The sequence below is a fragment of the Dermacentor andersoni genome, chromosome 2 (assembly GCF_023375885.2).
Source record: "Dermacentor andersoni chromosome 2, qqDerAnde1_hic_scaffold, whole genome shotgun sequence".
NCBI lineage: Eukaryota > Metazoa > Arthropoda > Arachnida > Ixodida > Ixodidae > Dermacentor > Dermacentor andersoni.
Genome location: NC_092815.1, coordinates 244,339,323 through 244,361,881, shown reverse-complemented (window position 1 = coordinate 244,361,881; position 22,559 = coordinate 244,339,323). Strand labels below are relative to the sequence as shown.

General features: G+C 47.5%; 1 protein-coding gene across 1 annotated transcript; it reads right to left on the bottom strand.

The window, feature by feature from the left end:
- Positions 1–1,218: 1,218 nt before the first annotated feature.
- Positions 1,219–11,621, bottom strand: LOC129387027 (uncharacterized). Its single transcript, XM_055075674.2, has 3 exons — positions 11,423–11,621; positions 1,492–1,696; positions 1,219–1,392 (listed from the first exon to the last, which is right to left on the bottom strand). The coding sequence occupies exons 1-3, from the start codon at positions 11,533–11,535 to the stop codon at positions 1,249–1,251; spliced, it is 462 nt and encodes a 153-aa protein (XP_054931649.1). The 5' UTR covers positions 11,536–11,621; the 3' UTR covers positions 1,219–1,248.
- Positions 11,622–22,559: the final 10,938 nt, after the last annotated feature.

Below are 22,559 nucleotides of genomic sequence, written 5' to 3'. Positions count from 1 at the left end.
CGCACCGCACGATGAACACCACCCGTGGTGTTGTCTCTGACGATGACTTGATGGAGCTCACTGAGGCTGAACTCTTGGAGGGCTTCAGTGACCAGAATGTAATAAATGTTAAACGAATTAAGATGAGGCGAGATGGAAAAGAGATCAACCCCGCAGGGGCGTCTGCGTCAGCAGGCGTTTGGTGTGTTGCGACACCACGGACCCGAGCACACGAGGGTTGGACCCTCCCGCGTGTAGCCGTGCGCGGCTTCGCCGTGTCTGGGGAAAAGGGGATCCTGGGGGTTGAGCCGATGCTGGGTGTTTGGACCTTTAAGGCCCCCCGGCGGAGGCAACACACCTCTTCGGCCTCGGCTTCACATAGACGGCACCTCCAGACTGACCCACCTGGAGGAAATCGGCAGTCGCCTTTTCCTGTCCCTCTATTCAATCTTTTGCTTTCCCTCTCGCTATCTCTTCTTTCCTGTCTTCTTATCACTTCTTCTCACTTCCGAATTTCTAGGCGGCAAGGGTTAACCTGGTGTATGTATCCAACCTTGGGTATGTTATATTAGGTTATAGTGGCTACGTACAGCTGGCGTCTGCGTTTCCTCCCGGACTCGTGGCGTCCCCTTGTTGGGCTCGGTGGTGGGCGGCTGGCGTAGCTGCCGAAATAAATGAATTCTGCATGGCTAACACGTCATTCCCCCCCCTTTCCGATCGTCCTCTTTCAAAAAGAGGGCGCACCGAAGAAACTTTCCAACTATTCAGCCAGCGCAAAGAAACTTTCCCCCGCTACCATGTAATACACAGTCAAGATCCTGAAAAGACAGTCAGAACTATCTCACCTTTCATCGTAGCTAAATGCCTTACCGAAACACTAGGTGCTGGCTACAAAGTGACGAAACTGAGCAGTGGCGACCTTCTTCTTGAGGTCCGCGACACTGTACAGCATGGAAAACTCTCCAGTCTCTTAGCGTTCCGTGATGTGAAAATCACTGTTACCCCCCACCGATCACTGAACACATCTAAAGGAGTCATATCTGATGAAGATCTATTGAGCCTAAGCGAGGAAGAGCTCCTGGAGGGCTGGAAAGAACACAATGTGATTCAGGTGCAAAGAATAAAGATCAAGCGAGACAACCAAGATATCCCAACTAAACATCTCATCCTCACCTTTGCGTCCAGCGTTTTGCCAGAAACCTTAGAAACAGGATATACAAAACTTCGAGTCAGGCCTTACATCCCAAACCCCCGTAGATGCTTCAAGTGTCAGAGGTATGGCCATGGTTCGCAAAGCTGCCGTGGCCGACTAACCTGTGCAAAGTGTGGCGACCACGAACACGAATCCAACAACTGTAATGGCACACCCCACTGTCCCAACTGTGACGGTGGACACGCAGCATACTCTCGAACCTGTTCCACATGGAAAAAAGAAAAAGACATAATAACAATGAAAATAAAAGAAAACATCTCTTTTCAAGAAGCGCGGAAACGTGTTTCCTTTTTCCATACCTCAGGGTATGCTGGTGCGGCGCGCAAGGGGGCAGCGTCGCAGCAGACTCCGGCTCCGGCCCAGACCACAACGAGCGTGGTTGCGGCCGTGCCACCAGCCCCCCTGGCGTCAGCAGCCAGCGCTGCTGCGCCGTCCCCGAAGGAGGGCCCATCGACCTCTGGGTTGGTGGCCTCCAAGGCCCTGCTTTTCGAGGCAAGGCCTACCCTGAAAACACCCCGCTCTAGTGAGCGGAAGTCCAGCGGCTCCCAGGAGTCAATGGACACAACCCCGAGCCAGAAGGCGCATCTAGCGCCTCGGGAGCAGCGCGATTCTCGCGACCGCTCCAAGAAGGACAAAACCCGTACCATAATCACGGGGCCTGAAAAGGCTCCGTAAGTCATTTCTCTAACCTGACTCCTCTTGACACACAGCATAAAAACACGAACAATATGGCTACACAAATAATACACTGGAACATTAGAGGTCTTATCCATAACCTCGATGACATTAAAGAACTCTTACACAAACATAACCCAAAGGTGCTGTGTGTTCAGGAGACACATCTTAAATGCACACAAACAAACTTTCTTTGTCAGTACGCCATCTACCGTAAAGACCGCAACGAGGCGAATACCTCGTCTGGCGGTGTAGCAATAGTTGTAGACAAGTCCGTAGCTTGTCACCAGGTCGCCCTTCAGACGCCCCTTGAGGCAGTGTCAATTCGGGCAATTCTTTTTAATAAATTGATCACTGTATGTTGCATATACATACCGCCTAACTTTCATCTGGAAAAAAGTGATTTTTATAAACTCATTGACCAGCTTCCGCACCCATACATACTCGCAGGCGATTTTAATGCACACCACACCATGTGGGGGGACTCGCGATGTGACGCGAGAGGTCGTTTAATTGAAAATTTTCTAGTGAACTCCGGTGCATGCCTCTTCAACAAGAAGGAGCCAACTTATTATAATATTCATAATAATTCATATTCATCTATAGACCTGTCTATTGGCTCGGCTTCAATTTACCCGGACTTGCAATGGCACGTAATCAAAAATCCCTATGGAAGTGACCACTTCCCTGTAATGTTAAAGTCAACGCCTCAATATGAATGCCCCCTACATACACCCCGATGGAAACTAGCCTCCGCCGAGTGGAATGATTTTAAGGAAGCAACTTACTTATCACGAGATTTTATCACTGATTTTAACTTAGACAATGCAGTAGCATATTTTACTTATTTTATAATCGACGCAGCTGAAAAGTTCATTCCCCAAACACAAGGTTTCTCTTATAAAAGACGGGTACCCTGGTGGAATGAACAGTGTAGACTGGCACGAAAGAAACAAAACAAAGCGTGGGGTTTGCTGCGCCGCTCCCCGACAGCAGAAAACCTCATAGAATTTAAGCTCGCAAAGTCAGAAGGAAGGCGCACACGGAGACAGGCAAGGAGGGCTAGCTGGGAGCGATTTCTCTCGGGCATCACTTCCTACACTCAAGAGTCCAAAGTATGGAATGGCGTACGAAAGATAAAGGGGCAACAAATCCACCCTCTGCCCTTAGTGGACGACGAAGGGACTACCTTAGAGGACCAGGCGAACGCTCTGGGCGAACACTTCGAACAAGTATCAAGCTCCACACATTACACAAAATCATTCCTCAAATATAAACAATTAGCTGAACTTAAGACACTTGATCGTAAATGCCGTCCGGATGAACCTTATAACCGTCCTTTTAATATTGCCGAGCTTAAAGCTGCATTGAACACATGTAGAAGCTCTGCACCGGGAGCTGACAGAATCATCTATGACATGATTAAAAACTTGCATGAAGACACACAAATGACACTTCTGGCACTTTTCAACTCTATCTGGGCTGCCGGATACCTCCCATCCTCATGGAAGGAAGCTATTGTAATTCCCGTCTTGAAGCTGGGTAAAGACCCTTCCTTGGCGGCAAGTTATCGCCCGATAGCTCTAACAAGTTGTCTTTGTAAGCTATTCGAAAAGATGATTAATCGTAGACTAATACATTTCCTTGAACTGAATGACATGCTTGATCCCTATCAGTGTGGCTTTAGAGAAGGGCGGTCCACAACTGATCATCTTGTACGCATTGAAGCAAATATCCGCGATGCATTTGTACATAAACAGTTCTTCTTATCGATATTCCTCGACATGGAGAAGGCGTACGACACGACGTGGCGATACGGGATCTTGCGAGACTTGTCGGGGATGGGCATCCGTGGAAATATGCTAAATATAATAGAAAGCTATCTGTCCAAACGTACCTTCCACGTGAAAATCGGCAATGTACTGTCGCGACCTTTCATACAAGAAAATGGTGTACCTCAAGGAGGTGTGCTTAGTTGCACACTCTTTATCGTGAAAATGAACAGCCTTCGTGCTTCATTACCGCCAGCCATTTTTTATTCTGTTTACGTAGATGATATACAAATAGGCTTCAAATCCTGCAACCTTGCCGTGTGTGAGAGGCAAGTACAACAGGGCTTGAACAAAGTATCTAAATGGGCAGAGGAAAACGGATTTAAAGTGAACCCGAACAAAAGTTCTTGTGTGCTTTTCACAAGAAAGAGAGGCCTCGTCGCAGATCCCAATATTGAAATGTATGGCCAGCAAATCCCTGTGAACAAAGAGCACAAGTTCTTAGGTATCATACTTGACTCTAAACTAACATTTATTCCACACATAAAGTACCTCAAGGTGAAATGCTTAAAAACAATGAACTTACTGAAAATTTTATCCCATACAACATGGGGCAGCGACAGAAAATGTTTGATGAATCTTCACAAAAGCCTCATTCGATCACGATTGGACTACGGTGCCGTGATTTATCATTCTGCAGCCCCGAGCGCGCTAAAGATGCTAGATCCGGTTCACCATTTAGGAATTCGACTGGCCACTGGCGCTTTTAGGACAAGTCCCATTGAAAGTTTGTATGTCGAATCAAATGAGTGGTCACTCCATCTCCAGAGAACATACATTAGCCAAACATATTTCCTGAAAGTCCACTCTAACCCTGAACATCCATGTTTTAATACCATTAACGACCCCCGCAGGGGCGTCTGCGTCAGCAGGCGTTTGGTGTGTTGCGACACCACGGACCCGAGCACACGAGGGTTGGACCCTCCCGCGTGTAGCCGTGCGCGGCTTAGCCGTGTCTGGGGAAAAGGGGATCCTGGGGGTTGAGTCGATGCTGGGTGTTTGGACCTTTAAGGCCCCCCGGCGGAGGCAACACACCTCTTCGGCCTCGGCTTCACACAGACGGCACCTCCAGGCTGACCCACCTGGAGGACATCGGCAGTCGCCTTTTCCTGTCTCTCTCTTCCTACAACCTTCGTCTTTCCCTTACTTTCCACCTTTCCTGTCTCCTCCTCTCTTCTATTTACTTCCTTCTTCTTGGCGGCAAGGGTTAACCCTGTGTGGCTATCCAACCTTGGGTACACCATATTCGGTTATAGTGACGGCGTACGACTGGCGTCGTGCAGACTTGGATGCAAGCTCTGCCGCGTCCCCTCGTTGGGCTCCGTGGTGGGTGGTCGGCGCTGTTGCCGAATTTTTATATATTTCATGGAAACTTCTTTCCCCAAACTCCCTGATCGCCCTCACAAACGAGGGCGCACCGAAGATCTCTTTCAGTTTTTCGGACGACAAGTCCAGAACTTTCCTAAATACCATGTGATTCACTCAGAAAACCCAGACAAACTAGTGCGTAACATTTCACCGTTCCTTGTTTCGAAGGCTTTAACTGAAGTTTTTGGAACAGGATATAAGGCGTCGAGAATGACAAGTGGTGACCTTCTCTTGGAGCTCCACGATAAGAAGCAGTACGAGAAACTGCCGAAACTTGTCTCATTTGGGGAGACCCAAATAACAGTAACTCCGCACCGTACCATGAACACCACCCGCGGCGTTGTCTCGGACGATGACATGCTAGAGCTCACTGAAGCTGAACTCTTGGACGGCTTCAGTGAACAGAATGTCATAAATGTTAAGCGAATTAAGATCAGGCGAGACGGTAAAGAGATCAATACGAAACACCTGATACTCACTTTCGGTTCAAGTGTCCTCCCCGAGTCCGTCGAGGCTGGTTATATCAAACTTCGTGTTAGGCCGTACGTGCCCAATCCTCTCAGATGTTTTAAGTGCCAAAGGTTCGGCCACAGTTCACAGAACTGTCGAGGCCGGCTGACATGTGCCAAGTGCAGTGACACTGAACATTCCTCCGAAACATGCCAAAAGACTCCACACTGTGTCAACTGTGATGGCGAGCACGCCGCATACTCGCGCGCCTGCCCGTCCTGGAAAAGAGAAAAAGAGATTGTGACAATCAAAGTCAAAGAAAACATATCTTTCAAGGAGGCACGTAGGCGGGTGTCATACCTGTCTAAGAGTAGCTTTGCCGATGTGGCGCGTAAGGGGGCAGCGCCACAACGGCCTCCAGCGGCTGTCCGACCCACAGGCAGTGAGTCGGCAGTTACGCCATCTGCCCCCGCGGCGGTTGCAGCTAGCGCTGCTCCGTCTACCCAGCAGACGGAGCCATCGACCCCGAAGGTGGGCGCAGCCGAGGCTGCCCCAACCTCCGAGGCCCCCTCCAGCGCTGGCAGCGGCCAGCGCCGCCAAATCCCTCTGGGAGCCCCATCGACCTCCGGGCTGGTGGGCGCAGGGGTCTTGCCCTCCAAGGCGGGACTCCCTCTGAAAACTTCCCGCTCGCAAGAGCACGTGTCCGGCGCCTCACAAGAGGCAATGGACACCACACCTATCCTCAAGGCGCACCAGGCGCCTAAGGAGCGTCGAGAATCACTCGAACGCTTCAAAAAGAACAAAACACCTATTACAGGGCCTCGAAAGGGCTCTGCAATATAAGGCATCTTTCCGTTTCCGTAAACACAGCACCAATTTACCTTAAACATGGATACACAAATCATTCAATGGAACATCAGAGGTCTCCTTAGAAACCTTGATGATTTGCAAGAACTCATCCACAAACATAATCCAAAAGTGCTGTGTTTACAGGAAACACACTTAAAATCTAAACACACAAACCTTCTCCGTACGTATGTTACGTTTCGCAAAGATCGCGATGATGCCGTCGCATCATCGGGTGGTGTCGCGATTCTTACTCATAGAAGTATTGCGTGTCAACCTCTACAGCTACAAACGCCCCTTGAAGCAGTGGCGGTTCGAGTTGTCCTACTAAACAAACTCATCACCATTTGCTCCCTTTACATACCCCCGCATTACCAACTGAACAAACATGAATTTCACTCCCTGATCGATCAATTGCCAGAACCTTATGCTCTTCTTGGCGATTTCAATGCGCACAGCTCCCTGTGGGGCGACTCTCGTATAAATGCGCGAGGTCGCCTTGTTGAGCAGTTCCTTTTTTCTTCTGGAGCGTGCCTTCTCAATAAGAAAGAACCCACATATTACTCTCTTGCAAACCGATCCTTTTCGTCAATAGATCTTAGTATAGTCTCCCCGTCTGTACTGCCTGAACTTGAATGGGAAGTTACCGACAACCCTTACGGTAGCGACCACTTCCCTATACTGCTAAGATCATATAAAGAAAACGAATATCCACCATACGCTCCTAGGTGGAAGATTGAGACGGCTGATTGGGAGAAATTTCGATCTCTAACTAGTATCTCATGGGCTGACCTGTCTTCGTTAGGAATTGACGCTGCAGTCGAGTTTTTTACAGCATTCATATTAGATGTCGCATTTAAATGCATATCAGAAGTAAAAGGCTTGGCCTGCAAACGACGTGTCCCATGGTGGAACGACGATTGTAGGATCGCTCGTAAAAAACAGAACAAGGCGTGGGGGTTGCTACGCGCTTCTCCCACTGCAGAGAATCTAGTCAACTTTAAAAAAGTAAAATCCGAAGGCAGGCGAACCCGCCGACAGGCCAGACGAGAAAGTTGGCAAAAGTTCCTATCGAGTATTAACTCGTTCAGAGATGAGGCGAAAGCCTGGAACAGGGTCAATAGGATAAGAGGGCGACAAGCACATGCACTCCCTTTGGTAAACACAGAAGGCGATACCCTACAAGATCAGGCGGACTCACTTGGGGAGCACTTTGAGAGCGTGTCAAGTGCCAACCATTACTCGCAATCCTTTCTCAAATATAAACAAATAGAAGAATGTAAGCCACTCATGAGAAAATGTCAACAGAATGAACCATACAACTGTCCTTTTAGCATTGCCGAGTTGAGAGCTGCCTTGAGTGCATGCAAGAGCTCTGCACCGGGATCTGACAGGATCATGTATGAAATGATCAAAAACTTACATAAAGACACCCAAGTTACACTAGTCGCACTTTTCAACACCATTTGGGCTGCGGGATACCTCCCGACTGCATGGAAAGAAGCTATAGTGATCCCGGTTTTGAAACAAGGCAAAGATCCTTCCTCAGTGGCAAGTTACCGCCCGATAGCCCTGACAAGTTGCCTTTGTAAGGTATTTGAAAAAATGATCAATCGCCGTCTCGTGCATCTCCTAGAGTCCAGGAAAATGCTTGACCCATTTCAGTGTGGTTTTCGGGAAGGGCGATCTACAACCGATCATCTTGTGCGCATCGAAGCGAGCATTCGCGATGCATTCGTGCACAAGCAATCTTTCTTATCTGTATTTCTGGATATGGAAAAAGCGTACGACACAACCTGGCGGTACGGAATCCTGCGCGATCTTTCCGCGATAGGTATCCGCGGCAATATGTTAAATATTATAGAGAGCTACCTAGAGAACCGTACATTTCGAGTGAAAATAGGTCCTGCACTGTCGCGTACATTCATACAGGAAACTGGGGTACCCCAGGGTGGCGTACTCAGCTGCACGCTCTTTGTCGTCAAAATGAACACGCTTCGTGCATCTTTACCACCAGCTATTTTCTACTCCGTCTACGTAGACGATATACAGATAGGATTCAAATCCTGCAATCTCACTGTTTGCGAGAGACAGGTACAGCATGGTTTGAACAAGGTGTCACAGTGGGCAGAGAAAAACGGATTTAAAATCAATCCTCAAAAGAGTTCTTGTGTGCTGTTCACAAGGAAGAGAGGCCTAGTTCCGGATCCTTGCTTACAAATGTGTGGACAACAGATACCAGTAAACAAAGAGCACAAATTTCTAGGTGTCATACTTGACTACAAACTCACTTTCGTCCCCCACATTAAACATCTTAAAGAAAAGTGTCTAAAAACAATGAACATAATCAAGCTTCTATCCCAGACTACGTGGGGTAGTGACAGAAAGTGCTTAATGAACCTCTATAAAAGCCTCATTCAATCACGACTAGACTATGGTGCCGTGATTTATCACTCTGCCGCCCCAAGTGCGCTAAAAATGCTAGACCCTATTCACCATCTAGGTATCCGCTTAGCCACGGGCGCTTTTAGGACAAGTCCCATTGAAAGTCTGTATGTAGAATCAAATGAGTGGTCACTCCATTTTCAAAGAACATACATCAGCCAAAGTTATTTCCTAAAAGTCCACTCTAACCCTCAACATCCATGTTTCATTACCGTTAACGATATGACATATGCTACACTCTTTCATAATCGTCCCTCAGTAAGACAGCCTTTCTCGCTACGTGTGAGGGAGCTTAGTGATCAAATGCATGTCCCACTCCTCGAGCTCTGCCTAATGCCTCCAGCCAAGCTGCTACCTCCTTGGGAGTGGCAGCTGATACAATGCGACACATCTTTCGTTCAACTTACAAAGCACGCTTCAGACATTGAAATCCAAATGCATTTCCGGGAACTCCAACACAAACACTCCTGCACGGAGTTCTACACAGACGCATCGAAGTCGCACGACGGGGTGTCCTATGCAGCCGTCGGCCCATGCTTCTCGGAATCCGGCGTACTGCATCGGGAAACTAGTATCTTTACGGCTGAAGCCTACGCAATATTATCGACCGTGAAGCATATAAGGAAATCAAAACTCAAAAGATCAGTTATATATACAGACTCCCTAAGTGTCGTAAAGTCTTTGATATCGTTCTGTAAGCACAAAAATCCTGTTATAATTGAACTCTATTCCGTGTTATGTAAGGCATATGTATCTAACCAGCATGTGATTATTTGCTGGCTGCCTGGCCATAGGGGCATCCAGGGTAACGTTCTAGTGGACCAGATGGCCACATCAGTTTCATTGAATGCAGTTAATCCTACTGCTTCAGTCCCTGTCACAGACCTGAAGCCTCTGTTAAGAAGGAAACTACGAAACCACTGGCAACGCATGTGGGACGAAGAAATAAATAATAAACTGCATGTAATAAAGCCACAATTAGGTTTCTGGCCTCCTGTAACAAAATCCCGCCGGACAGATGTCCTCTTCTGCCGTCTAAGAATAGGACACACTTTTGGAACACATAACTTTTTACTCACGGGAAACGAGCCTCCAACCTGTGGTAGATGCGGGGAGAGGCTGACAGTCCTCCACGTTCTACTGGAGTGTCGGGAAGCCGAATCTGAAAGAAGGAAACATTTTCTCTTAGCATACCGGCAGCACATCCCCCTTCATCCTGTTATGTTACTTGGCCCAGAACCACTCTTTGACACCAATGCAGTCTTAAGTTACCTGAAAGATGTTGTATTGCATGTTGTTAGCCCGACATGTTCGTAGCGTCTCCTCTCTTCAGAGGATGGCGCTGTGATAGTTCTCTCGTATAGCACGTGCCTCTAGGCCCTTGTGTTTCAAGGGCTCCGGCGAGGCAACAGTGCTCCAGCTATTTTTACCATCTCATATATTTTCAATTCTATGTCATTCTTTTACGATGGATTTTAATGTTCATAGTATTCGTCATTAGTCACCGCCATAATTTTATATCACGTAGATTTTATGCACTTTACAGCAACTATTTTTAGGCCACTTTACAGCCAAGCCACATCTCCATAATACATCGTCAACATCACCACTTGTCATGGCGCTCTTTGGCCACACCTGGCCCTTGCGCCATTAAACACCACATATCATCAATAACACTTGTCATGGCGCTCTTTGGCCAAACCTGGCCCTTGCGCCACTAAACACAACACATCATCATCATCATCACCATTAACGATATGACATATGCTACGCTCTTTCATAATCGTCCTTCCGTAAGACGGCCTTTTTCGATGCGTGTGAGGGAGCTCAGTGATGAAATGCACGTCCCACTCCTCGAGCTCCGCCTAATGCAGCCAGCCAAGCTGCTACCTCCTTGGGAGTGGCAGCACATAGAATGCGATATATCTTTCATGCAAGTTACAAAACACGCTTCAGAGATTGAAATACAAATGCATTTCCGGGAACTCCAATACAAACACTCCTGCACGGAGTTCTACACAGACGCATCGAAGTCACGCGAGGGCGTGTCCTATGCAGCCGTCGGCCCATCCTTCTCGGTATCCGATGTACTGCATCCGGAAACAAGCATCTTTACGGCTGAGGCCTACGCACTACTGTCGGCTGTAAAGCATATAAGGAAAACAAAACTCAAAAAATCTGTTGTATATACGGACTCCCTAAGCGCTGTGAAGGCATTGATGTCATTTTGTAAGCACAAAAATCCAGTAATCAATGAACTATATTCCGTCCTATGTAAAGCGTATATATGTAGCCAGCATGTCATCATATGCTGGGTGCCGGGTCATAGGGGCATCGAAGGTAACGTTCTGGCGGACCAGATGGCCACATCAATTGCATCGTATTCTGTTCATCCTACTGCTGCAGTCCCTGTCACAGATCTAAGGCCCTTCTTGCGCAGGAAACTGCGAAACTACTGGCAACGCTTGTGGGACAGGGAAACAAGTAATAAGCTGCACGTAATAAAACCACAATTAGGGTTCTGGCCTTCTGCAATAAAATCACGCCGGACAGACGTCCTATTCTGTCGTCTTAGAATAGGACACACATTTGGCACCCATAACTTTTTACTCACCGGAAATGACCCTCCAACCTGTGGCAGATGCGGGGACAGGCTGACCGTGCTCCACGTCCTCCTGGAGTGTCGGAAAGCCGAATCTGAGAGAAGGAGACATTTTTCCTTAGCATACCGCCAACACATTCCTCTTCATCCTGTAATGTTTCTCGGTCCAGAACCGCTTTTTAATACAAACAGTGTCCTAGGTTTCCTCAGAGATGTTGTGCTACACATTATTAGTCCTATACATTCGTAGCGCTTCCTCTCTTGAGAGGATGCCGCTGTGATAGTCATACTGTATAGCATATGCCTCCAGGCCCTTGTGTTTCAAGGGCTCTGGCGAGGCAGTAGTGCTTCAGGTAATTTTACTATCTCGCATATCTTTTATAATGCATCATTCTCTCACGATAGACTTTATTGCTCATAGAACATGTCAGTATCATTACATAGTCTTATAACAGATAGATTTTACGCACTCTAGAGCGACTATTTTTAAGGCCCCTTTACAGCCGCGTCTCATCAACCTCATTGAACTCATAACAACATTGCGAATTCATCAACACTGGCTTGGCGCTCTTTGGCCACACCTGGCCCTTGCGCCAATAAAAACCAAACATTCATTCATTCAAAAGAGATCAAGACGAAACACCTGATACTCACCTTCGGCTCAAGTGTCCTTCCCGAGTCTATCGAAGCCGGTTATATCAAACTTCGTGTTCGGCCATACGTTCCCAATCCTCTCAGATGCTTTAAGTGCCAACGTTTCGGCCACAGTTCACAGAACTGTCGAGGCCGGCTGACTTGTGCCAAGTGCAGTGACAAAGAACATTCTTCCGAAACGTGCCAGAACACTCCACATTGTGTTACCCGCCGTGGTTGCTCAGTGGCTATGGTGTTGGACTGCTGAGCACGAGGTCGCGGGATCGAATCCCGGCCACGGCGGCCGCATTTCGATGGGGGCGAAATGCGAAAACACCCGTGTACTTAGATTTAGGTGCACGTTAAAGAACTCCAGGTGGTCGAAATTTCCGGAGTCCCCCACTACGGCGTGCCTCATAATCAGAAAGTGGTTTTGGCACGTAAAACCCCACAACTTAACTTAACTCCACATTGTGTTAACTGTGATGGCGAGCACGCCGCGTACTCGCGGTCGTGCCCTGCCTGGAAAAAAGAAAAGGAAATCGTTACAATCAAAGTCAAAGAAAACATAACTTTCAAGGAGGCACGGAGGCGGGTATCATACCTGCCCAAGAAAACCTTTGCCGATGTGGCGCGTCAGGGGGCAGCGTCACAACGGCCTCCGGCGGCTGTCCGGCTCACAAGCAGTGAGTCGCCAGTCACGCCATCTGCCCCCACGGTGGTTGCAGCTAGCGCTGCTCCGCCAACAGAGCAGACGGAGCCATCGACCCCGAAGGTGGGCGCAGCCGAGGCTGCCCCAACCTCCGAGGCCCCCTCCAGCGCTGGCAGCGGCCAGCGTAGCCAGATCCCTCTGGGAGCCCCATCGACCTCCGGGCTGGTGGGCGCAGGGGTCTTGCCCTCCAAGGCGGGACTCCCTCTGAAAACCTCTCGCTCGCAAGAGCGCTTGTCCGGCGTCTCACACGAGGCAATGGACACTACACCTGTCCCCAAGGCGCACCAAACGCCTAAGGAGCGTCGAGAATCGCTCGAACGCTTCAAAAAGAACAAAACACCTATTACAGGGCCTCGAAAGGGCTCTGTAATATAAGGCATCCACTCCGTTTCCGTAAACACAGCACCAATTTACCTTAAACATGGATACACAAATCATTCAATGGAACATCAGAGGTCTCCTTAGAAACCTTGATGATTTGCAAGAACTCATCCACAAACATAATCCAAAAGTGCTGTGTTTACAGGAAACACACTTAAAATCTAAACACACAAACTTTCTCCGTACGTATGTTACGTTTCGCAAAGATCGCGATGATGCCGTCGCATCATCGGGTGGTGTTGCGATTCTTACTTATAGAAGTATTGCGTGTCAACCTCTACAGCTACAAACGCCCCTTGAAGCAGTGGCGGTTCGAGTTGTCCTACTAAACAAACTCATCACCATTTGCTCCCTTTACATACCCCCGCATTACCAACTGAACAAACTTGAATTTCACTCCTTGATCGATCAATTGCCAGAACCTTATGCTCTTCTTGGCGATTTCAATGCGCACAGCTCCCTGTGGGGCGACTCTCGTATAGATGCGCGAGGTCGCCTTGTTGAACAGTTCCTTTTTTCTTCTGGAGCGTGCCTTCTCAATAAGAAAGAACCCACATATTACTCTCTTGCAAACCGATCCTTTTCGTCAATAGATCTTAGTATAGTCTCCCCGTCTGTACTGCCTGAACTTGAATGGGAAGTTACCGACAACCCTTACGGTAGCGACCACTTCCCTATACTGCTAAGATCATATAAAGAAAACGAATACCCACCATACGCTCCTAGGTGGAAGATTGAGACAGCTGATTGGGAGAAATTTCGATCTCTAACTAGTATCTCATGGGCTGACCTGTCTTCGTTAGGAATTGACGCTGCAGTCGAGTTTTTTACAGCATTCATAATAGATGTCGCATTTAAATGCATATCAGAAGTAAAAGGCTTGGCCTGCAAACGACGTGTCCCATGGTGGAACGACGATTGTAGGATCGCTCGTAAAAAACAGAACAGGGCGTGGGGGTTGCTACGCGCTTCTCCCACTGCAGAGAATCTAGTCAACTTTAAAAAAGTAAAATCCGAAGGCAGGCGAACCCGCCGACAGGCCAGACGAGAAAGTTGGCAAAAGTTCCTATCGAGTATTAACTCGTTCAGAGATGAGGCGAAAGCCTGGAACAGGGTCAATAGGTTAAGAGGGCGACAAGCACATGCCCTCCCTTTGGTAAACACAGAAGGCGATACCCTACAAGACCAGGCCAACTCACTTGGGGAGCACTTTGAGAGTGTATCAAGCTCAAATCAATATTCGCAATCCTTCCTAAAATATAAACAAATAGAAGAAGGCAAGCCACTCATCAATAAATGCCGACAGAATGAACCGTACAATTGCCCTTTTAGTGCTACCGAGTTGAAAGCTGCCTTGAGCGCATGCAAGAGTTCCGCACCAGGATCTGATAGAATCATGTATGAAATGCTCAAAAACTTACACAATGACACGCAACTTACACTACTCACACTTTTCAACACCATCTGGGATGCAGGGTACCTTCCAACCGCATGGAAGGAAGCCATTGTAGTCCCTGTTTTGAAACAAGGCAAAGACCCTTCCTCAGTGGCAAGTTACCGCCCGATAGCCCTCACAAGTTGCATTTGTAAGGTGTTCGAAAAAATGATAAATCGGCGACTCATTCATTTCCTTGAACAGAGAAAAATGCTTGATCCTTATCAGTGCGGCTTCCGAGAAGGGCGCTCCACAACCGATCATCTCGTGCGTGTTGAAGGGAATATCCGGGACGCATTTATACATAAACAGTTCTTCCTATCGATATTTCTCGATATGGAAAAGGCGTATGACACAACGTGGCGTTACGGAATCTTAAGAGACCTGTCAGAAATGGGCATCCACGGTAATATGTTTAATATAATAAAAAGCTATCTGTCAAATCGTACCTTCCGGGTAAAAGTCGGCAATGCACTCTCACGTCCTTTTACGCAAGAAACGGGTGTACCCCAAGGAGGCGTGCTCAGCTGCACGCTATTTATCGTGAAGATGAACACGCTTCGTGCTTCACTACCACCCGCCATCTTTTACTCTGTCTACGTGGACGACATTCAAATAGCTTTCAAATCGTGTAACCTCGCAGTCTGCGAGAGACAGGTACAGCATGGCCTGAACAAAGTGTCAATGTGGGCAGACAAGAATGGGTTTAAGATCAATCCTAACAAAAGCTCTTGTGTTCTTTTTACAAGAAAGAGAGGACTTATCCCAGATCCTTGCATAGAACTGCGTGGACAACAGATACCTGTAAACAAAGAACACAAATTTCTAGGTGTCATACTTGACTACAGACTCACCTTCGTCCCCGACATTAAACATCTCAAAGAAAAGTGTCTAAAAACAATGAACATAATCAAACTTCTATCCCAGACTACGTGGGGTAGTGACAGGAAGTGCTTATTGAATCTCTATAAAAGCCTCATTCGATCACGACTAGACTATGGCGCCGTGATTTACCACTCTGCCACCCCGAGCGCATTAAGGATGCTAGACCCAGTCCACCATCTAGGAATCCGACTGGCCACTGGCGCTTTCAGAACGAGTCCCATACAAAGTTTATATGTAGAATCAAATGAGTGGTCACTTCATCTGCAGAGAACATACATCAGCCATACATATTTTCTGAAAGTCCACTCAAACCCCCAACATCCCTGTTTTAGTACCATTAATGACATGACATGTGCTACACTCTTTCGCAATCGTCCGTCCGTAAGACAGCCTTTCTCGCTGCGAGTGAGGGAGCTTAGCGAAGAAATGCACGTTCCACTCCTCGAGCTTCGCCTAATGCATCCAGCCAAACTGCTACCTCCTTGGGAGTGGCAGCTCATACAATGTGATATATCGTTCGTGGAAGTCACAAAGCATGCCCCAGAGATTGAAATCAAGATGCATTTCCGGGAACTCCAGCACAAATACTCCTGCAGGGAGTTCTACACAGACGCATCAAAGTCACACGACGGGGTATCCTATGCAGCCGTCGGTCCATCCTTCTCGGAATCCGACGTACTGCACCCGGAAACTAGTATCTTTACGGCTGAGGCCTACGCACTGCTGTCGGCCGTAAAGCATATAAATAAATCACAACTCCAGAAATCAATTATATATACGGACTCCCTCAGTGTTGTGAAGGCCTTGATGTCTTTCTGTAATCACAAAAATCCAGTATTTAATGAGCTCTACTCCGCACTGTGCAAAGCATATATATCTAACCAACATGTGATCATATGCTGGGTGCCTGGACATAGGGGCATCGAGGGAAACGTTCTAGCCGACCAGATGGCCACATCAATCTCATTGCATGCAGTTAATCCTACTGCTTCGGTCCCTGTCACAGACCTGAAGCCTTTCTTAAGAAGGAAACTACGAAGCCACTGGCAACGCATGTGGGACGAAGAAATAAATAATAAACTGCATGTAATAAAGCCACAATTAGGTTTCTGGCCTCTTGTAACAAAATGCCGCCGGACAGATGTGCTATTCTGCCGCCTAAGAATAGGACACACTTTTGGCACACATAACTTTTTACTCACGGGAAACGAGCCTCCAACCTGTGGTAGATGCGGGGAGAGGCTGACCGTCCTCCACGTCCTACTGGAGTGTCGGGAAGCCGAACCCGAAAGAAAAAAACATTTTCTCTTAGCATACAGGCACCACATCCCCCTTCATCCTGTTATGTTACTTGGTCCAGAACCACTCTTTGACACCAACGCCGTCTTAGGTTTTTCGAAAGATGTTGTGTTGCATGTTATTAGCCCCACACGTTCGTAGCGCTTCCTCTCTTCTGAGGATGTCGCTGCGATAATTATTTTTAATAAGCACATGCCTCTAGGCCCTTGTGGTTCAAGGGCTCTGGCGAGGCTGTAGTGCTGTAAGCAATTTAACGTCTCGCATATTTTAAACAATGCATCATTCTTTTACGATGGATTTTAATCTTCACAGTCTTCGTCATTAATCATCGCCATAATTTTATAGCACGTAGATTTTACGCAACTTACAGCGACTATTTTTAGGCCACTTTACAGCCAGGTCACATCTTCTATAACACATCGTTAACACTACCATTTGTCATGGCGCTCTTTGGCCATACCTGGCCCTTGCGCCATAAAACACTACACATCATCAGTTCTACACAGACGCATCGAAGTCACACGACGGGGTGTCCTATGCAGCCGTCGGTCCATCCTTCTCGGAATCCGACGTACTGCATCCGGAAACTAGTATCTTTACGGCTGAGGCTTACGCACTCCTGACGGTCGCACAGCATATAAATAAATCAAAACTCCAGAAATCAGTTGTTTTTACGGACTCCCTTAGTGTTGTGAAGGCCTTGATGTCTTTCTGTAGCCACAAAAATCCGGTAATTAATGAACTCTACTCCCTACTGTGTAAAGCATATATATCTAACCAACATGTGATCATATGCTGGGTGCCTGGACATAGGGGCATCGGGGGAAACGTTCTGGCTGACCAGATGGCCACATCAATTTCATTGCATGCAGTTAATCCTACTGCTTCGGTCCCTGTCACAGACCTGAAGCCTTTCTTAAGAAGGAAACTACGAAAGCATTGGCAACGCATGTGGGCCGAAGAAATAAATAATAAACTGCATGTAATAAAGCCACAATTAGGGTATTGGCCTCCTGTAACAAAATCCCGCCGTACAGATGTCCTATTCTGCCGTCTAAGAATAGGGCACACGTTTGCCCCGCAGGGGCGTCTGCGTCAGCAGGCGTTTGGTGTGTTGCGACACCACGGACCCGAGCACACGAGGGTTGGACCCTCCCGCGTGTAGCCGTGCGCGGCTTAGCCGTGTCTGGGGAAAAGGGGATCCTGGCGGTTGAGCCGATGCTGGGTGTCTGGACCATTAAGGCCCCCCGGCGGAGGCAACACACCTCTTCGGCCTCGGCTTCACATAGACGGCACCTCCAGGCTGACCCACCTAGGGGAAATCGGCAGTCGCCTTTTCCTGTCTCTCTCTTCGCACATCTTCGTCTTTCCCTCTCCCTTTTAGTCTTTCCTGTCTTCTTTTTCTTCTGATAACTTCCAACATTCCTGGCGGCGAGGGTTAACCTGGTGTGGTATGACCTACCTTGGTTATAACATATGTGGTTATAGCGACGACGTACAGTTGGCATGGCAGGGCTTGTTTCACCACATACCCAGCCTTGTCCCCTTGTTGGGCTCGGTGGTGGGTGACTGACATCGTCGCTGAATACTAAACATATTTCATGGGAACTTCCAACGCTTTTTCAACCGATCGTCCCTCTAAAAGGGGGCGCACCGATGCTACATTTCAGTTTTCTCTCAAACCCACTCAGACTTTCCCGAAATTTCACGTTGTACACAGTGAAAAACCTGACAAGAAGGCAAGAACGATTTCACCATTCATTGTGGCGAAGTATCTCACAGAGACCATTGGAGGCGGCTATAAAATCACCAAGCTGGCCAGTGGCGACTTGTTACTCGAACTGAAAGACAAAGCACAACACGACAAGCTAACGAACCTTGTACAACTTGGAGACATCCCCGTCAGTGTAACAGCACACCGAACCATGAATACGGCCAAAGGCGTAATTTCTGACATCGACTTGATGGATTTGACCGAAGAAGAACTCCTGGAAGGATGGAAGGATGAAAACGTAATAAACGTACAAAGAATAAAGATCAGACGGGACAATAAGGAGCTGCCAACTAAACACCTCATAGTTACCTTTGACTCTAGCACGTTACCAGAGACAATAGAAACTGGATACATCAAAATCAGAGTACGACCCTATATCCCCAACCCGCGACGCTGTTTTAAATGCCAGAGGTTTGGCCACGCTTCCCAGAGCTGCCGAGGGCGGCTAACATGTGCAAAATGCGGCATCAATGATCACTCCGCAGATGACTGTAAGGCTGAGCCCCATTGTAGCAATTGTAACGGTGGCCACCCTGCATATTCTCGATCATGCGCGGTCTGGAAAAAAGAAAAAGAAATAATTGCGATAAAGGTCAAAGAAAACATAACTTTCAGAGAAGCACGACAACGCATTGCACCAACATTTGCACAGAGCCCATCTTTCGCCGAAGTGGTACGTCGGGGGGCAGTACCACAACGGCACTTGGCGGACGCCAGCGCGACGCATAGCGAGCGTGTGGCAACGCCATCTGCCCCCACGGTGGAAGCAGCGAAGGCTGCCCTACCTCTCCCGAATTTGACCCCAGCGGAGGCCCCTGCTATTGCTGGCACCAGTCAGCACAGCTCAGAGGTCAACGCAAGCCCATCAACCACCAGCACGGTGGGCTCCAAGGCCTTGTCTTCCGAGACAAGGCCTCCACGGAAAACACACCGCTCACAAGAGCACGTGTCCAGTGCCTCTCAAGAGGCCATGGACACAACACCCAGTCAGAAGGCGCAGCTGACGCCTAAGGAGCGGCGCGAATTTCACGACCGCTCCAGGAAAGACAAAATTCCCATTACAGGACCCCAAAAGGGCTCTGTAACCTAAACGATGTACATTCTCTTCGACACATAGCACAACATTTATTTTAATATGGATACACTAATTATTCAGTGGAATATCAGAGGCCTGCTTTGCAACCTCGATGATATCCAAGAAATCCTTAATGAACTAACTCCAAAAGTGCTGTGTGTCCAAGAGACTCACTTGAAATCTAAACATAAACACTTCCTTCGTCACTATATTATTTTTCGGAAGGATCGCGATGATGCTCTCGCATCATCAGGCGGTGTAGCCATCATAGCAGACAAATCTATAGCCTGTCAACACTTACAGCTACAAACGCCCCTTGAGGCAGTGGCCATTCGAGCTGTACTTTTAAGTAAACTGATAACCATGTGTTCACTGTATATACCGCCGCATTTTCAGCTTCACAAACAAGAATTCCAAACATTAATAGATCAGCTGCCTGAGCCATATCTTGTGCTTGGTGATTTAAATGCGCACAGCAACCTATAGGGCGACTCGCGCTGTGACGCGAGAGGCCGCTTGATTGAACAGTTCCTTTTTTCTTCAGGTGCATGTCTTTTGAATGAGAAGGAGCCCACGTATTATAACATAGCAAACAAAACATACTCCTCAATAGATCTTAGCATTGCATCTCCTACCCTTCTACCTTACTTTAAATGGAAAGTTATTAAAAACCCATACGGGAGTGATCATTTCCCTGTAGTTCTAAGCACACCAATGGCTAATGAATGCCTTCCACAATTACCTCGCTGGAGAACTGACTCAGCTGACTGGGAAAAATTCAAAAAGCTTGCTTCTTTATCCTGGGACGACATGTGTGCTCTAAGCATAGAAGCTGCGGTTAAATATTTTACGGTTTTTCTCCTTGACGCCTCCTCCAAATGTATCCCTGTAACAAGTGGATTGTCCACAAAACGCCGTCTTCCGTGGTGGAACGATGACTGTCGAATAGCGCGTAAGAAACAGAACAAGGCATGGGCTTTACTTCGGGATTCTCCGACGGCAGAAAATCTTGTCAATTTCAAACAGGTCAAATCCCATGGTCGGAGAACGCGGCGACAAGCTAGAAGAGAAAGTTGGAGAAAGTATATATCGGGCATTAACTCATACACTGATGAAACAAAGGTTTGGAATAAAGTGAAGAGAATAAACGGTCGACAGCCTTACTCGCTGCCTCTGGTAAATACTCAAGGCGACAGCATGGAAGATCAGGCGAACTTTCTTGGCGCACATTTCGAACATATTTCCAGCTCGTCGCACTACTCTGAAACATTCCAAAGATACAAAAGGCAAATAGAAAGACAACCATTAGAACGGAAAAGCACAAAATGCGAGGCATACAATAGACCTTTTTCCATGGCGGAACTTCAGGCAGCACTAGATAGCTGCAACAAATCTGCCCCAGGTTCTGACCGCATCCTATATGAAATGCTAAAACACCTGCCGTCTGAATCACAAGAAACCCTTCTTTGTGTCTACAATTCTATATGGTCTTCCGGCCAAATTCCCTCTGCTTGGAAAGAGGCCATCATAATTCCTATTTTGAAACAGGGTAAGGACCCTTCTGTGGCAAATAGTTATAGGCCTATAGCATTGACGAGCTGCTTATGCAAACTTTTTGAAAAGATGGTAAACAGTCGCCTGGTCCACTATCTAGAAATAAACAAGAAATTAGACCCATATCAATGTGGTTTCAGAGAAGGCAGATCGACGACAGATCAGCTGGTGCGCATGGAAATGTACATCAGGGATGCATTTGTCCACAAACAGCTTGTATTATCAGTATTTCTTGACCTGGAGAAGGCGTATGATACTACGTGGCGATTCGGGATCCTTCGTGATCTTTCTGCAATGGGTATTCGCGGCAACTTGCTGAGAATAACTGAAAGCTATCTCTCTGACAGGACATTTCGTGTTAGAGTTGGCAACGTGCACTCTCGACCATTCGTACAGGAGACAGGTGTACCGCAGGGTGGAGTACTGAGCTGTACGCTGTTTATCGTTAAAATGAACTCTCTACACACCATATTACCTCGCACGCTCTTCTACTCAGTCTATGTGGACGATGTTCAGATTGGGTTCAGGTCGTGTAACCTTAGCATTTGCGAGAGACAGCTACAGCTTGGCTTGAATAGATTCTCAAAGTGGGCGGATGAGAATGGTTTTAGATTGAACCCTCAAAAAAGCACATGTGTCCTGTTCTCAAACAAGAGAGGTGTACTTCCAGAACCAGATATTAACCTTAAGGGAGAAAGACTAACTGTCAGCCTTGAATACAAATTCTTAGGTGTTATCCTCGACAGAAAACTCAACTTCATTCCACACCTAAAATATCTTAAAGAAAAGTGCCTGAAGACCATGAACCTCCTCAAGCTGCTCTCTAGAACAACTTGGGGCAGTGACAGGAAGTGTCTGCTTAGCCTGTATAAGAGTCTCGTACAATCACGCCTCGACTACGGAGCCGTGGTGTACCACTCCGCAACAGAGACTACGCTAAAGATTCTTGACCCAGTCCACAACCTCGGTATACGACTGGCAACAGGCGCCTTTAGAACGAGCCCTGTTGAAAGTCTTTATGTTGAGTCCAACGAATGGTCCTTACATCTACGTAGAACATTCCTAAGTTTATCATACTACACTAAGGTAAAATCAGACACCGAACATCCATGCCATTCCATCGTTAGCGACCTCTCCGCTGCCAGACTTTACCGTAACCGCCCACTTATTAGAACTCATTTGAGCCTGCGCTTGGAAGCAATGGCAGAAAAAACAGACATACACTTCCCAGAAAATATTCTAATGCCTCCCACTCGCCTTCCACCGCCTTGGGAATGGCAGACCATGGAGTGCGATATCTCTTTTGTTCCAATAACGAAACATGCACCTGAGGCACATATACTATCACACTTCCTCGAAAAGAAGACATGTCATCCCATGATATATTAGTTAAGTTTCGGA

Excerpts from the sequence above, each read along its gene's own strand:
- LOC129387027 (XM_055075674.2), bottom strand. The coding sequence starts at position 11,535 with ATGCTAAGGAAAAATGTCTCCTTCTCTCAGATTCGGCTTTCCGACACT. Across the intron at positions 1,697-11,422 it reads AGGTTGGAGGGTCATTTCCG|GGTAGGCCTTGCCTCGAAAA; the intron begins GTGAGTAAAAAG and ends GGGTGTTTTCAG. Across the intron at positions 1,393-1,491 it reads CCGCACCAGCATACCCTGAG|GTTCGAGAGTATGCTGCGTG; the intron begins GTATGGAAAAAG and ends CATGTGGAACAG.